This window comes from Setaria viridis, chromosome 9 (genome assembly GCF_005286985.2).
Source record: "Setaria viridis chromosome 9, Setaria_viridis_v4.0, whole genome shotgun sequence".
In the NCBI taxonomy this organism is placed as follows: domain Eukaryota; kingdom Viridiplantae; phylum Streptophyta; class Magnoliopsida; order Poales; family Poaceae; genus Setaria; species Setaria viridis.
In genome coordinates, this window is record NC_048271.2 from 48,571,670 (window position 1) to 48,586,892 (window position 15,223).

Genomic DNA, 15,223 nt, shown 5'->3' on the forward strand with positions numbered 1-15,223 from the left:
CCAAACAAGGCCTTAATGGCTTAATGGACCTGTGTAACCGGAACATCTTTGTAATCTAGACTTGCTTCTTTCTCTTTAAATGAATCACCAGTGCTCCTGCTTATTTTCAAAAAAAAAAAAAGCCTAGCTCTGATTTGTCTTTGACAAATATTCTAGTACATTTACATGGGGTTTCTTTATATCTTCAAAAAATTTGGACAGTTTCACTGATTTTGTCCCCTTTTTATTTTAGGAATATTTTTACCGGATAGTTACTGTTCTTGGGTACCAGGGCAACGTGGGCGTGGCATTATACTTGAGGTACTACGTTGAACGTTTCAACACAGACACTGCAGTGTACTCAGAAATGAGAGGATCCAAGTGTCACATAACGCGGTTGGAGGACGGGACAAAATGCATTGACTTGACCTGGAGCAATGAGCACCAGGAGAGTTGCATAAAGACCTTGGATCCAACATTTTGCTTCCCTCGCTGCCTCGCATCCAACATTTTGCTTCCAAAAATTTCCAACGCCAAGCTCAGCTTCCATCAACTCCATCTGCCGACACCTCGCTAATTCCTCGCCAGATCGTTAGCCCGCGTACGTGCCGCAATGGAGCAGCAGCCTCGCGTCCACCCAAACACGGCGCCTTTCAACCTGGAGACGGGCCACGCCGCCGCCGGCGGCGGTGTGTACCCGCCGCTGCCGACGACCCACGGCCAGTCCGCGAACCAGCAGCAGCTCGGCGGGGCCGGGCCCAACAGCTGGGTGGGCAACGACGCCAACACGCTGCTGGTGGTGGCGGCGCTGATCACGACGCTCACCTACCAGCTCGGCACCAGCATCCCCGGCGGGTACTGGCAGCAGGATACGGCCGGCGTCGTCGGCCGCGACGGCAAGCCGGTGATGTACCGCGCCGGCGACCCCATCATGCGCGACCTGCACCGGCCGAGGTACTGGGTGTTCATGGGGGCGAGCTGGGTGGGATTCGCGAGCTCCATGGCGATGACGCTGAGCCTGCTGGTGCGGATGCCCGTGGGCTCGCGCCACGTCCGGTGGTCGTTCGCGGTGGCCTACTCCAGCCTCGTGCTCACCTTCGTGGTGTCCCAGCCTAAGACGCACCTGTCGGTGGACATCATAGTCTGGCTCGCCGTCCTCGCCTTCCTCTGGATCGTCATCAGCCTCCACCCCGACCGCCGCGCGCGCGTCATCCAGGACCTCTGCTGCAGCGGACGCCAAGCCTGAAGCTAGCCAACCATCTCGTCGTGTTCTCTCGCTAGACATCTTGCCTTCCTTGTTCCTTCTTGTTATTCACCTTGACGTACGGGTGGTGGCATGATTAGTAGTTGCATATTTTGGTGATGCAAATGCAATCGATTGTTGCTGATCAGCTGGGTTTTCTCAGGTAATGATGAACCGAGATGAATAAACCCTCAGTGTAAATTAACCATGATAGTGTGAGAGGAATCGCAAAGAGAGGTGGACAAATGTGCCGTGCAAAGATGACTGGTGAAATTAGTCGATCAAGCGTCCTTTTTTTTTTTGAAAGGTACGATCAAGCGTCCTCTTGGAGATTCTTTGGTTTTGCTACTCCTTGGCTTGGACCTTGGTTAGTTGACGACTGGTTCTTTTTTCTTGAGCATAAACCGTTTGTCCTTGTTGTTCCATTTTCTCAGAGTTTTGATGTGTGGCTGATTCTGTCAAATATCACTTTCAAAAGATTCCGCAGAAAATGAACTTCCAAGTAGAAAAACAAGAGCGTTCCCAGACTCAAGAGTTTGATCACGAAAGTTTGAGTAGGTTATAAACAGATGATGTTATCCCCCTCTCAATCATTTTGCTACAGTACAAAAAAGGTAAAATGAGATTAAGAAAAGACCATTTGCTGGTCACAGTGAGATGAAAGATTGCACTGCTAGTGTGCTGGTATGCTGTACTTGACGCCCCGTGTCAAAGTCAAGTGTGCAACGCGCTATTGCGCCACTTGCAGACATGGCGACAAAGCAGCCATGGATGACCCATCCCATTGACGTCTGACGGACTGACGATCGGAGAGGATTGGCCATTGTTCATTTGTCTCTTCTTCCTTGGTTTGGGTATCCCACCTCAGACATTCTACATGTTTTTTCAATATGTTTCAAAATGTAGAAGCTTGGATAGAAATGAAGCCCCTCTTTTTTTAAAAAAACGATGACGATGACACGCGCTCATCTAGGCTACCGTGAGTATGCCCCTTGTCACATGTCTAGGAACCAATTGGGCGGAGCCAATTGAAAAGTCAACAAGATTCAAGAATCCTTGCATCACCTTCGCCTCCAACAGCGATTGCAGCCCGGCGCGGCCGCGTTGAGTGAGACACTACCAAAACAAATGCATGAACCCTACTACGTCACCGTGGCTTGCACCGTTTGATCTCCATCTGCAAAGAGGCTCGTGTCCGTTGCCCCGTCCTCGTACTTGTCACTTGCGATGACGAAGAGATCTGGAACACTCAACCGTCTGATCTGCATTCTGAAACCGTCGTGAGGCATTAAATGATCATCTTGCCTGCTTGCTAAGATAATCCTGAAGCCTTGAACTCAACTGAATTCCAGCCAAAAGGCCAGAGAGGAGGGGGTTGGAACTTCTGATTCCTTCCTAAATGAGAGCGTATCCGGCGTCAGATGGCACTGAGTGCCGCCGCGGCCTGTAGACAGTTACTTGTAGGTCATGTACCCCAGACGACGAGGCCGCTCGAGCCGGCCGCCTCGACGACCCGGCGAGCCATAAAAGGAACACGTTGACGCGTCGACGCGTCGTCACCCCGATCTCCCCAGTCCCCACACCACAATTCACAAAGCAAGCCGATACATCCGAGCTTCTTCGGGCCGGATCGGAGCTCACCGTCATGAACGGCGGTGGCGCGGGGATGGGCGAGGACCCCATGTACCCGCTGCCGCCGCCGCCGATGATGGAGGCGCCGCAGCCGCACGGGCACGTGCGCGCGACGGCGAACCACCAGCAGCAGCGCCCGGCGGCGGCCAACAACTGGGCGGGCAACGACGCCAACACGCTGCTGGTGGTGGCGACGCTCATCACCACGCTCACGTACCAGCTCGGGAGCAGCATCCCCGGCGGGTACTGGCAGGACACGCAGCTCCCGGTGGACGGCAAGCGGCCGCACACCGCCGGCGACCCCGTCATGCGCGACCTGCACCCCCAGAGGTTGGTAAAAGACACGCGTGCTTATTTCTTGGCCCAGTAATCGATCGGTTGCAGCACCGCCGCCTCCTGAGTTCCTGACGCGCACCGGCGCACGGGGTTGCATGCGCAGGTACTGGGTGTTCATGGTGGCGAGCTGGATGGGGTTCGCGGGGTCGATGCTGATGACGCTGAGCCTGCTGGTGCGGATGCCCGTGGACTCGCGCCACGTCCGGTGGTCGTTCGCGGTGGCCTACGCCAGCCTCGTGCTCACCTTCCGGTTGTCGCAGCCCAAGACGCACATCTCGCTGGACATCCTCATCTGGGTGGCCGTCACCGCATTCCTCTGGCTCATGATCAGCGTCCGGACGGAGCACCGGGCGCGCATCGTCCGCCTCTTCTGTTGCGCCGGCGACAACTGACCTGCACGGGTCCCTCATTGAGGTCGACTAGATTGCCACCGCGATTTTATCGTAGTTTCTCCTCCTCTTGATTTCTGATTTGGGGATAGCATGAACATTGGCAATGCCATTGTTAGGCTCTGCCGGTAGTATGTCTGAAAGTGAGCTCTAGGATTGGGGAAATTGGGGAATTTTCTGTAGAAAAATCAGGATTCGCATGGAAAATAGGAAATGGGAACAGAAAACATTTATACATCGATCGTTTCACATCCTCAGGGATCTGAGCTGTTCATAAGGAAAGTCAGGGGGCTCCTATACGTCTTGTGGAGGATGGATAAGCAGATGATCTTTAAAGCCCACTAGGTCCAGTAGCTTCTCATCTTCTTCCACACCTTCTTCCCCGACTCTCCCCACCCCTGCCCCTTCGTCCTCCTTCCCGGCCGGTGGCTGCCCCGCCGCCGCGCCGCCCGCCCGCCCGCTCTCCACCGCCGCCCTCCACCCCACCCATCCTAATCTGAACCTTCTTTTCGCGCCCGCCGCCAGCCACCGCCCAAAGGAGTTCCTGCCCTGCCCGGCCAGCGGCGCTCCCGTGCCGCCTCACCTCCGCCGCCGGCCGAACCGCCACCACTGCCGGGCCTGCAGCCTCCCCCGACCTCCTCCCTTCTCTAGGTCCGGTGGCCATTGGAGCCCAGGAAACCCCAACCCTAAATTCCACCACCCGTCCCCCACCCCCACCGGCCTCGCCCACCGCCAGCTCCCGGCGGCGACCTCGCCGCCGGTCGCTCCCGCCCACCACCCTCCCCACCGCCCGACTTCCTCTCCCCCCGACCTCGGACCCCAGCGGCGGCGGTGCGTGGAAGTGGAGAGGGAGGCGGGAGGCGATGAGGAAAGAAGGAGATCGTGCGGCCCACAGCGGCCGTACAATCCCAGCGTGTGTTTAGTTGGACCGTGATTTTTGAAAAAGCTGTTGTGAGCTCTACCCGGTAGAAAAGCAGTTGTGGAAAAATAACTGTGGTAAAAGTAGCAGACCATTTGGTTAGAGCAGCTGTGGCTTTGAATAAACTGTCGAATGGATCCTACATGTCATCCACAGTCCACTCCACTCAACTCTCCCCCTCTCTCACTGACGAGTCTTCCTCTAGCTGCACAGTCCACCCCAAGCAGAGCCCACGCCGGTGTCAGCGGCGCCCACGTCCGGCGGTGGGCGGGGTGCGACGGGCGGCATGCAGCGGTGAGCGGCATCCGGAGGCGGGGTGCGGCGAGCGGCCAGCCGCGACGGGCGTCCGAGGGTGGCGGGCTAGCGACAAGGGGCGGCGAACAGCCAATCGGCGGCTGGGGACGGCAGGCGGCAAACCGCCGGGGACAGCTGGAGGAGGCGAACGATGCCTGTGCAGGGGAGGTGCGGACTATTCCGCGAGAGAGAAATAGATCTAGGAGTAAACGGAGCGGACTGTTCCGCAGGAGAGAAATAGATCTAGAAGTAAACGAAACGGTACTTCATGACCAGTGACAGGTGGAAATTTTTTACCCCAAAAGCACTTGAAAGCAGGAGGGAATGTACTTTTGGTTTTGTACTAGAGTAAAAGCAGATTTTAGGCAAAAGCACGTGTAGCTTTTTTACTTTTTGGTTAGTTTTTGACTTCATAAAACAAAAGCAGATCCAAAAGTCTACACCCTTAAACACTGGAAGGTGAATGGGCTTTCCCATCTTCCGGAAGATGGATAGGATTCCGGAAAGTCAGAGAGTTCGCGCCGTTACGTTACTGTTGTTGTGGCCCAGGTGAAAGACGCAACAGCCCGCTAGCTCGGAGACCTAGCCAGCCCAAGGTCCATGCTGCCAAAGCGGCCCACAGGTACGAGGCCTTTTTAAATATACATGTTTTGAAATAAAACGAGGGCTTTTTATAGAATTCGGTCTGGATTCGACTGCTCGAACTTGGCGGAGACCACAACATGCAAGTTCACGAAGATGGCCAATTCGCCTGTTTTCAAAGGATTTTTTTTATTTGAGATTTTTTTGAGGTAGCATATCAATTCAGTTAAAGCAAATGTACAGATACACTGTAGAAACCAAAAATTAGATACAATCCAAAAGACTAGAGAATGAGAACCGAAGCTGCCTAGTTTCTTTTGTGGTAAATTTGGGGATTATTTTTATTTCAAAAAAACAGGGATTATTAGGGCCATAACAGAACCGTGTGGGACCAAACATGTAGTGTGATTAGATGTCTAAAAATTATGTTTCTGTTCTGGTATGGTAGGAGAGCGGGGGGAAATAAGTCTCGAGGGGACATCAGCTAGTAAAGCATGGATGCATGATTCCATGACTCCATGAGCATAAATAAAGCCAAAGAAGACCTAACGGTAAGTCATAGTAAACGCCTAAACGGTACGGGGTGGGACAGCCCGAGACCCCGAGTCCACCTTCGGTCAATCACACGCCAAACCAACATGAGTACACTCGCACTGCACCCCTCAGGCCAGAATATTCATATCTGCAATGCTAGGGAGTAGGGACACACACCATTGCTACTAGAGCTATTCAATCTCAACTCCCCAAGGCTCAGGAGTCATCTACAACGAGTCAGTCTCTGTGTTGCTGATTTAATTTGTAGGCTACCTGTGCCTCATTTGATATGACCTTCATCTTTCATTCAAAAACAAAATTGATATGACCTTGCCTGGATGAAAAAAAATTGTAGGGTAACCAGCAACCTTAGTCTTTTTTTTGTCTCCAGTACGCAGGAGAGTTGCGCGTCATTGTATTAAGAAGGGAAACATTTAAATTACAACATCGCGGAGCAAGCTCACGTAGTGAAACGGAGCAAGCAGCGCGCGCACGCACACACACCCTAAAGAGCATGTGAGCAACCCTAGTCTTCGACTCTAATGCGGCAGAGCAATTCTTCCATGAGTCTGAAAAACGTAATGTGCTGGAGAACCACGAGCATTTATTATTATTGTAGTATTCATGATTTGATGATGTGAATTTTGTTACAAAAGAGCAGGTTTGGTTATGGTACATTTAGTCTTGTATCATAGTTCGTTTAGGGCTGAATTTTGATGTATTATAATGTTCGTGATTTTTTAACTCGTGACACACGGATTTTTGCAGAAATTCGAGAAATAATGATAATACATTTAGTCGTTGGCCCATGAGTCAAAATATAGTAAAGTGATGGTACCAGAATAAACTAGATGAACCAGTGCAAAAGTTAACAAAGAAATAGCCATATAATTTAGCACCGTGTGTGTGCTAAGCCTAGATCTGCAAAAACTACCACTTGAATGATAGAATTCTAACAATGCTGTGTTAGTTAATCATTTCGGTGCAATTACGTTGGATTCTCAGGCATTGGCAACACTTACTGCATTTTCACCAGGTATTTGCTGATAAGTGTGGGTACTGGTCTGCTAGTCAATGTCGGGGTGCCATGCATTATCCGAGGTGCGTGCGTGGTAGGTTGAACATCTCGACACACAGCGTGTTAAGAGTGTACTTCACATCGTACAGCAGGAGTGCAGAAGAATAGAAGGTACACAAGTGGCAAAAGCCGCTAGGGTAGGGGACAGAAAACAATGACTCTTGACCGAGACAGACAAGGAGCTGCGTATGTATATATGTGCCTTGGATCCTCTGTTCTCCTCACACTCGAATCGAAACCCATAGCGTACAGCTCAACAAGACTCGGGTAGCTTCAGCCTTCAGGTCAAAGCACATCTGCCAATAACTTTTGTTGTTAGCTCGTCGTGTGCCCATGGACCATCAGTATCCGTTCATGTACGCCAGCGCGCCGCCGACGCCGGGCAACATGGAGACGGGCCTCATCACGGCGTACCCGCCGGCGCATGGCCTGCCCGTGCGCGCGCCAGCACAGCAGCTCGGCGGGGGCGCGCCGGCGGACGACAGGGACAGGAGCGGCGGCTGGGCGGCCAACGACCCCAACACGCTGCTCGTGGTCGCCACGCTGATCACGGCGCTCGCCTACGTTCTCGGCCTCAGCATGCCCGGCGGCTACTGGCAGGGCACGCTGTTGAGGGACGACGGCAGGGTGGTGCACCTCGCCGGCGACCCCATCATGCGCGACCTGCACCGGCCGAGGTACTGGGTGTTCAGGGTCGCGACCTGGGTCGGGGTCGCGAGCTCTATGGTGATGACGCTGAGCCTGCTCGTGCGGATGGCCGTGGACTCGCGCCACGTGCTGTGGTCATTCTCCGTGGCCTTCTCCAGCCTCGTGCTCACCTTCATCGTGTCGCAGTCCAGGACGAACCTGTCGCTGGACATCCTCGTCTGGCTCGCGGTGCTCATCTTGACCTGGCTCATCATCGGCCTCCACCCGGACAGCCGGGCGCGCGTCATCTGGGCGATCTTCTGCGGCAACCGCGGCAACTGAAATAAAGAAACATCTTTCCTTTTTTTTATATGATTATATTGTATCTGAGTTTTTGTGTACGGTTCGTCCCGAAGCTGGCTCATGCACTGAAACTAAATTGCTTCCGTATTGGTAGTGCGATGTTTGATTGGCTTTTCTCAGTCACTGAACTCAATGTAATTTTTTTTTCGAGTAACTAAATGTAAATTTTTATCCAATTATCCATACATATTGTGGCTAAATTTGACTCGCGAGGTGTGTGAAATGGAATTAGAGACGCACACAATCAACACATACCACGCAACACCACCGTGTCCATACATCTCATACACACCCTAAAAATAAATTAGAGACACACGAGACCTCGCACATACGGACGTCAACATCAAGTCGAAGACTTGAGCCCTGGTTGTACTACTTGCCATATGGACACATGCAAGCTTCCCGCTTCCATTCCAGGACTCCTGCACACGTAATTTCAATAAAACTGGATATTGTGAATTGTTAGCTAGCAACTATCCTTACCTATTTGCATGATTGTTGAGGTAGATTTCATGATTGTCGTTTGGTTTTCAAAATTTGTTGAACCAATCAAATATTCTTGAAATGCTTTAAATTTCTAATTTGCATTTTACAATTGTTTCTAGCTTTTCTAATTAAAAAAGTTATTTAAATGACTCTCTTTATAAAAAAGAACTGCGGTAGGGGTGTTTTGGTTCTGAAAAATTATTGAACTAGATGTGTAAGAAATAGTTGACATATTTTAGATATTATTGAACTAGACTTGGGAATGGTTGCCAGGTTCTAAAAAATTCTTGAACAAGGTGCCAAATGAAATATGTTGACACGCTTTCTGCAATAGTCTCGTGATCATTATCTGAACAACTACGAAACTGGAGATTTCTAACTAGAAATAACAATAGCACTTCAAGCAGTTAGAAAAGTTGATACACATATCTAGGTGCATATTTTGTTATGTATCTTAAAAAAGTCAAAACGAATAGTAATTCGGGAGGGAGTATCAGTGTTGATACAATGGTTGATAACAATTAACTGGATTAGCTGGTGAACTCAGCCGAACAACTCTCAAAGCAAGTCATTCATAACCATGAGAAAAGTCGCACACAAGAAACTTGGCATGAAAGCTGTGCAAAGTAGGCTGAGCAATCGAGTACAATCATCGCTATGTATATAGATACACGGCAATCGGCATGATTATATTAGGCGTAAATTTGCACCTCCTCCACTTTGATGAGAACTACAAAATTTCGTAGAATTTTTCAGATTTTACAATTCCTTGGTTGCTTGAAATATTCTTCTGTTCCACAGCTAGGATAATAACTAGGTTTATAAGTAACAATATTTCAAGAAAAGTGAAGTGAAAAATATTTCAACAATATTCCACCACGTTGTTTTTGTTTTATTCTGTTCCTAAACTAAGTAAAGTGAAAAGGGGTGTCTTTTTTGGGAAAGGAACAGTAGTACAAGAAAACAACAAAGAAAACCTTTGCTCGGCCTGGATGACTGAATGCTGGTGGAGCTTAGCCTTGGCAGCTACGGTGCAGCCGCCATAGCAAAGGAATCATTGCCTTTCCATCTCACACCAACCCATGAAACCTCGTTCCGTTTGCATCAACGAATTAGCCTAAGACCACCGCCAATATATAATATCAATAGCTAATACTTAATCTCCACGACATGTGTTCACTGTTCAGTCTCGGAGGAGAAAGGAGGGAGACCAACTGATGGATGCGTAGTTGCAATTGCAAAAGGATAGAGCCATAAAAGAGTTAAAGAGGAGACCGAGCTTCATAGTAAACGGTACAGCAGGGTTGGAAGGTCCTTGAGCCTACGCTTTGGTCAATCACACACCAAACAATCCATGATTACGCCAGCACTGCATGGACCCTTTAGACTATCTGAAATGCTAGGGAGACACACCATTGGTACTAGGTTTATTCAGTCTCAAATCCTCAACTCTCAGGAGTCATACAAAGAATCTTGGTTACATGTGTTGTTATTTGTGAACTGATCCAGTGTGCATCGTCTTGCTGTAAGCTAGCTGAAGCAACCTTTGCATGGGTAACCGGTAAACCAAGGCCAAGGTAAAGACTGCTCACTATTTCCTTTTATTTTCTGAACCTCTGCTCGTTACGACAGTTGATGATTTAACTGCATTTACAGTTGATTCTTGCACACTCTGTAACATTAATATAATACTATATTTTCACAAAGATATTTGCCTATAATCGTGGGTACTGAGAAGGTGTTCGCGTGGCCTTATTTGAGGTGCGTGGCAGTTGAACGTTTCAGCGCACCGTGTTCCTTCGCAAGTGGCAAAAGCGACCGGGGTAGGGGAAAAAATGACTTGACCTGTAGGGAGCTGGGGACACTGAGAGAGTAGCATACGCCTATTGTTCATACCCCAGTGGCAGGCTTAGAGTAGCATGTGTGTGTATATATGTTCCCTCATTTGTTCGCTTCACTCGAACCACACCCAGCGCCATTTCGCCTGATCAATACTCAATAGTGTAGTGTGCCCATGGATCACTAGCCGCCGCCGCCGCCCCTGCACACAAGTGCTCCGCCCACACCGGGCAACGGCAACCGGGAGACGGGCCACGTTGCTGTGCACCCGCCGCCGCCGCCGCCGACGGCGCTGGCGCGGGGCCTGCCCGTGAGCCAGCAGCAGCTCGGCGGGGGGCATGACCTTGACCCCAACGCGCTGCTGGTGGGGGCCACGCTGATCACGATGCTCGCCTACCTGCTCGGCACCTTCATCCCCGGCGGCTACTGGCAGCAGGACTGGAGCGACGACGGCAAGCGGGTGCTCTACCGCGCCGGCGACCCCATCATGCGCGACCTGCACCGGCCGAGGTACTGTGTGTTCCGGATCGCGAGCTGGGTCGGGGTCGCGAGCTCCATGGTGATGACGCTGAGCCTGCTCGTGCGGATGGCCCCGGACTCGCGCCACGTCCGGTGGTCGTTCGCGGTGGCCTACTCCAGCCTGCTGCTCACCTTCGCGGTGTCGCAGACCAAGACGCACCTGTCGGTGGACATCATCGTCTGGCTCGCCGTCCTCGTCGTCTCCTGGCTCATCACCAGCACCGGCGGCATCCGTGGGGCGAACCGCGCGCGCATCATGAAGCTGTTCTGCTGCAGCAGCGGCGACAGCTGAAAAAAAAATCTCTTGTCACCATCCACCCTCTCTTAGTTTTTCTTTGCTTATTGGTGATGCGATGTTTGTGCCTTTTCTCAGCTAGTGGGCTCGATGGAAAATATGGCCACGAGGTAAGATTTTTATGTGGTGAGATTTTACGTGCAAGCTGTGTGATGTGGATTGAAACTCTGTCCTTGCTTGAGCGATGATGTACTGCATTTATAGATGGATTGGCGTGGTTAGATTAGTGTAACAAAAAAAAAAGAGTTCATGGAATTTATCTGGTTTTGCTATTTCCTTGTCTCATTGATCGAGCACCACATGTCCCATGGGGATTTTCCTCAAGGTACTTTTGCTATTTCCTTGGCACTGGTTTAGTAGTGGACTTCTTCTCAGGCACTGGCTATCTGAGCTCGTACTAAAGTGTATGTCTTCTTCGTTCGAAACAAAAGAATGTATATATTGCTTGTAGTTCCCGTATGATACATGATAAAGCAAATAATGGTTTTGGCTTCGCTTACGATGGGGTGAGGAGAGGGGTAACATGTCAGGTATCTGCAACAATGTTAGTCAAAAATTACATCAAACTGGAATTTGCCTTATTTGGACGAATGCCCTCCACAGTGGGTTATCGCACCAAAAGAGGGATTTTAGCAAATAACAAAATATAATGCCCGGGCTAAGGATCAATCAATTGGTAAACTTTCTTACATTTCTTTCTTCCATCATCAATCATAACAAGGAAATCAACTCATATCAATCAAGCTAAGTCTTTGAATAATTAGACATAGAATCATGTCTTCTTCTGTTCTTCCTAAGCGATGGATAACTTTGAAAACACAAGTAAATTCACTACTGAATTTGGACATTGTTAATTAGTAGCATGCAGTATTCTTGAACATTCGCTAAATGTTGCTGCCAATATTTTTGAAAAAAAAACATTTGAGTCAGGTTTCAAGAGTTTTTCAAAAGGCAAATTTTGTTGACGGGTTTATGAAAGTATTAAATTGTTTTTCAAAGTATTTACTAAGTTACCAAAATATCTAACGATATATGTTTAAGAAATTATTGAATTGCTCTGAATAGTTGAATTTCTGAACTTTGCAGGCTAGCTCTGAAACTCGGGATTTGTCAAAAGTTCAGAACCAAATATTTTTCAAACCATGGATCTTTTGAACCTAAGTTTTATCTACAAGTTGTTGCCCTATAATCCATCTAACATTTTGCTTAAGGGTTGACCCGGAAGTTAAGATTCAATTTTGGTCGACATTCACCAAACAAGTCGGCCAGTTGAGATGGATGTTCTTGCACTAAAACTTAACTCTGAACCTTTCAGTATTGGCCAAGGTTCGGGGCCACAGATCTTCAACACTGTGCGAGTTTTAGCATGTGTTTGGTTTGGGGATGGGATGGGTTGGCACCGTCCCTATTAGGTTAGATCCGACCCGTCTCGTGTTTGGTTAAATGGGTTGGATTCGTTACAGTTTTCTATTTGATTAGAGGGGTTGAAAGAGATAGATGGACGTCGTTTTTGACACTGTTAGCCACGTTCATCAGGAAGCCCCCACGAGTCATTTTGGATCCCACCTGTCATCTACTCTATTTTTCTTTTTTTTCTATTTCGGGCTTATCTTCTCCGTCACGCGTCGAGGGCGCCGCGAGCTGCCTAGCCCGCAGCTCCTCGCTGACCGGCCGAGCCCCTCACTGCCCTCCGTTGCCGCTCCTCGCCGGGCGCCCTGCCTTACGCTGCCGCGAGGTCCCCAGCCCACCGCTCCTTGTCAGCCGCCTGAGGCTGCCCCTGCCTCGCCTCAGTTCTCCCCCACCGGTGGCCCTTCACCACCGGCCGAGCCTCTACCCTCCCCGCGCAGAGGTCACCCATGGCGGAGTTGGCCCGCGGCCAGCCGCGCCTCTTCTTTGCCCTGCTGCTTGCCCGCTGCTCCCGCCGCCGGAGGTTGCCCGCCACCCATGCGCCACCCAAAGCGGGAGCTTGCCCGCCGGCCAGCCGCACCACCACCCTCCTCACGCTCGCCAACCGACGAAGAAGACGGAGCCAATGGAGGAGAAGTGGGTTGGAACGATCCGCTCGATTCGGAGGAATCGTTCCAACCCGGATCTGAAGGATATATTCCCTTCTGGGTCAACCCAACTCACATGATTTTCCAACCAAATATGGATTCATCTAAGTCGAATCCATCCTAACCCACCTCAACCCTCTATCCAAACACATGCTTAAACATAAACTTGTAGACCTATGAATGAACTTCAAAACTTAGTGAGGGTTTTTGGTCTTTTTGGCGTTTGTTTTGGATCATGTTCACTCAGAAAGGAGCTTATTTTTCAGTGCACGTTTCACGTTTGGGCTCTGGAGCCCTGCAGCAGGCAGCGCACCCGCTTCACTTGCTCTTGCTCACCGCCGCACATTTGACCAAAAGCTTCCCTTTTTACTAATTTTGGGATGACTGGAATTTTAAAAGTTTTTTGCGCAAACTATATTATGAAACCTATTCTGATTTCTGAAGTGCATGCAAAGAACAGGATTCATTAGATTGCAGTGAGTAAGCTAAACATTGACATAGAGTTAGTGAGTTACCCAAATTTACTGGACTACATTTTTAGGGGGAAATATGTTTGATATGTAAATTTAATATGTAAATTTAAGTAGCCAATGATGTTATGAACACGAAATGATATGTTACTGCAATCAACTGATGAGCTCAAACAAAACAATACTGACGCTTGAAAAGGTAGAAATTTTTGGCAGGACAAAGCAAATTAAGATGCTGAACGCAAGAGCTAGTCTTACACTCTACACATAGGAGTATACCAAAAGCCCCAAGCGTCGGGTCCCTTCGCCGCCGTACGTGGCCACCGGAGGTCTCATCTCGTCCCGACACGCCGGATCGGTGAGGTCTAAGGGTACCAGACTCGAATGAGGCGAACGCGCGAGCTTTCGGTCGTTGCCACGGGGGGCGGGTGGGTGAAGAGCACGTGCTGGCCTGCTGGGCTTTAGGCCTGCTAGTGGGGTGGGGTGAAACGGGTATCTCAGGGCGGGTCCACACGCGGGGTTCGTCAGGATGGGTGGGAATGGGTACTAGAGACTAGCGGGTTGGGTCTACTGAAATGTGGGTCGGGGGGCGGGTTGGAACCGGCATTGTTGACCTCCCACAACGAGGTGCCATGCCATGCGCCCCTGTACGCGAGTAGCCAAGTCCTTGCGCTCCCATAAGAAAGGCGACGCTACCGGTGCCAACGTCGTCTGCCGTTGCCCCTGCCGCTCTCCTTCAACAACAGCGGCGGATCTAGGTACTCCTCTTCCATCCCCTCCACATTACCCCTCCCCATCTTCTCCTCATCAACTCACCCCCTTCTCCTTCTAGCTAGATCTTCAGGGGAGGTGTCGAGGAGTCATCAGCCTTCAGCCCTTCACCACTGCCTTGGCCACCGCAGCAGCCTGGGAGTGGTCGCCCTTCCGGCGCGGCTCATAGAGTCACGGGGCACGGTGGCGGTGCGCGTCTCCTGCGGTGCTCATGCTCCTTCAGCTCCCACACAGACTCACAAAGTACACCCCTTCTCCTCCTTCCCTCTCCCTCTCGCATGATTTGGGGGTTTAATTGGTGCAAGCTGCTGTCTCTCAGGGTATAGGATGTGAAGTGGAAGGAAAAAGAACTTTGAAATCTCGCATCTGCGTACGGTTTCCAATCGGATTTGGTGTGATTGACGATGCTTGAATGACCTGAGCTCTTGTCAACTCCTGCTTTTGCGTTTGCTTAGTAGGTCGTTTGTAGGACGATACAAGCAGGCTGAGAATTCACAAGTTAGCAAAGAAAACTACTGAAGTAAAACTACTAAAGTAAGGCACAACCTTCTTGTTGTTGTTCATATATGAAACAAGTCCAAAGTCTAGAAATAATAATGAATGAGTGGTTTGTTACCTTTGCCGTCTCCACCTGGTGAGGATGAAGATGGTGGCTACATATCATTGTGAATTTTGTATGTTGAAATCATGTGAAATCAGGTGGCCTGTAAGATTATATAGGTCCTCAAAGCAGATTTGTAACAATCTGCATGCGTGTACCTCAAAGCAGTAACCTGTTTGACCCTCCGATCCAACCAAATAGAGCAGCTAATT

General features: G+C 50.1%; 4 protein-coding genes across 4 annotated transcripts; all 4 read left to right on the forward strand.

Annotated features, from left to right (window-relative positions):
- The first annotated feature begins 448 nt into the window (after positions 1–448).
- On the forward strand, positions 449–1,647 carry LOC117836175 (uncharacterized). The gene has a single exon (XM_034715552.2). It carries the CDS (start codon positions 593–595, stop codon positions 1,223–1,225), a length of 633 nt encoding a protein of 210 aa, XP_034571443.1. The 5' UTR covers positions 449–592; the 3' UTR covers positions 1,226–1,647.
- Positions 1,648–2,607: 960 nt separating this feature from the next.
- LOC117836176 (uncharacterized) lies at positions 2,608–3,830 on the forward strand. The gene is made up of 2 exons (XM_034715553.2): positions 2,608–3,184; positions 3,294–3,830. Exons 1-2 carry the CDS (start codon positions 2,868–2,870, stop codon positions 3,580–3,582), a joined length of 606 nt encoding a protein of 201 aa, XP_034571444.1. The 5' UTR covers positions 2,608–2,867; the 3' UTR covers positions 3,583–3,830.
- Positions 3,831–3,977: 147 nt separating this feature from the next.
- Positions 3,978–8,095, forward strand: LOC117835769 (uncharacterized). The gene has a single exon (XM_034715091.2). The coding sequence runs from the start codon at positions 7,320–7,322 to the stop codon at positions 7,953–7,955; it is 636 nt and encodes a 211-aa protein (XP_034570982.1). The 5' UTR covers positions 3,978–7,319; the 3' UTR covers positions 7,956–8,095.
- A 2,191-nt stretch (positions 8,096–10,286) lies between these two features.
- On the forward strand, positions 10,287–11,387 carry LOC117835770 (uncharacterized). The gene has a single exon (XM_034715092.2). It carries the CDS (start codon positions 10,687–10,689, stop codon positions 11,110–11,112), a length of 426 nt encoding a protein of 141 aa, XP_034570983.2. The 5' UTR covers positions 10,287–10,686; the 3' UTR covers positions 11,113–11,387.
- The last annotated feature ends 3,836 nt before the right edge of the window (positions 11,388–15,223 follow it).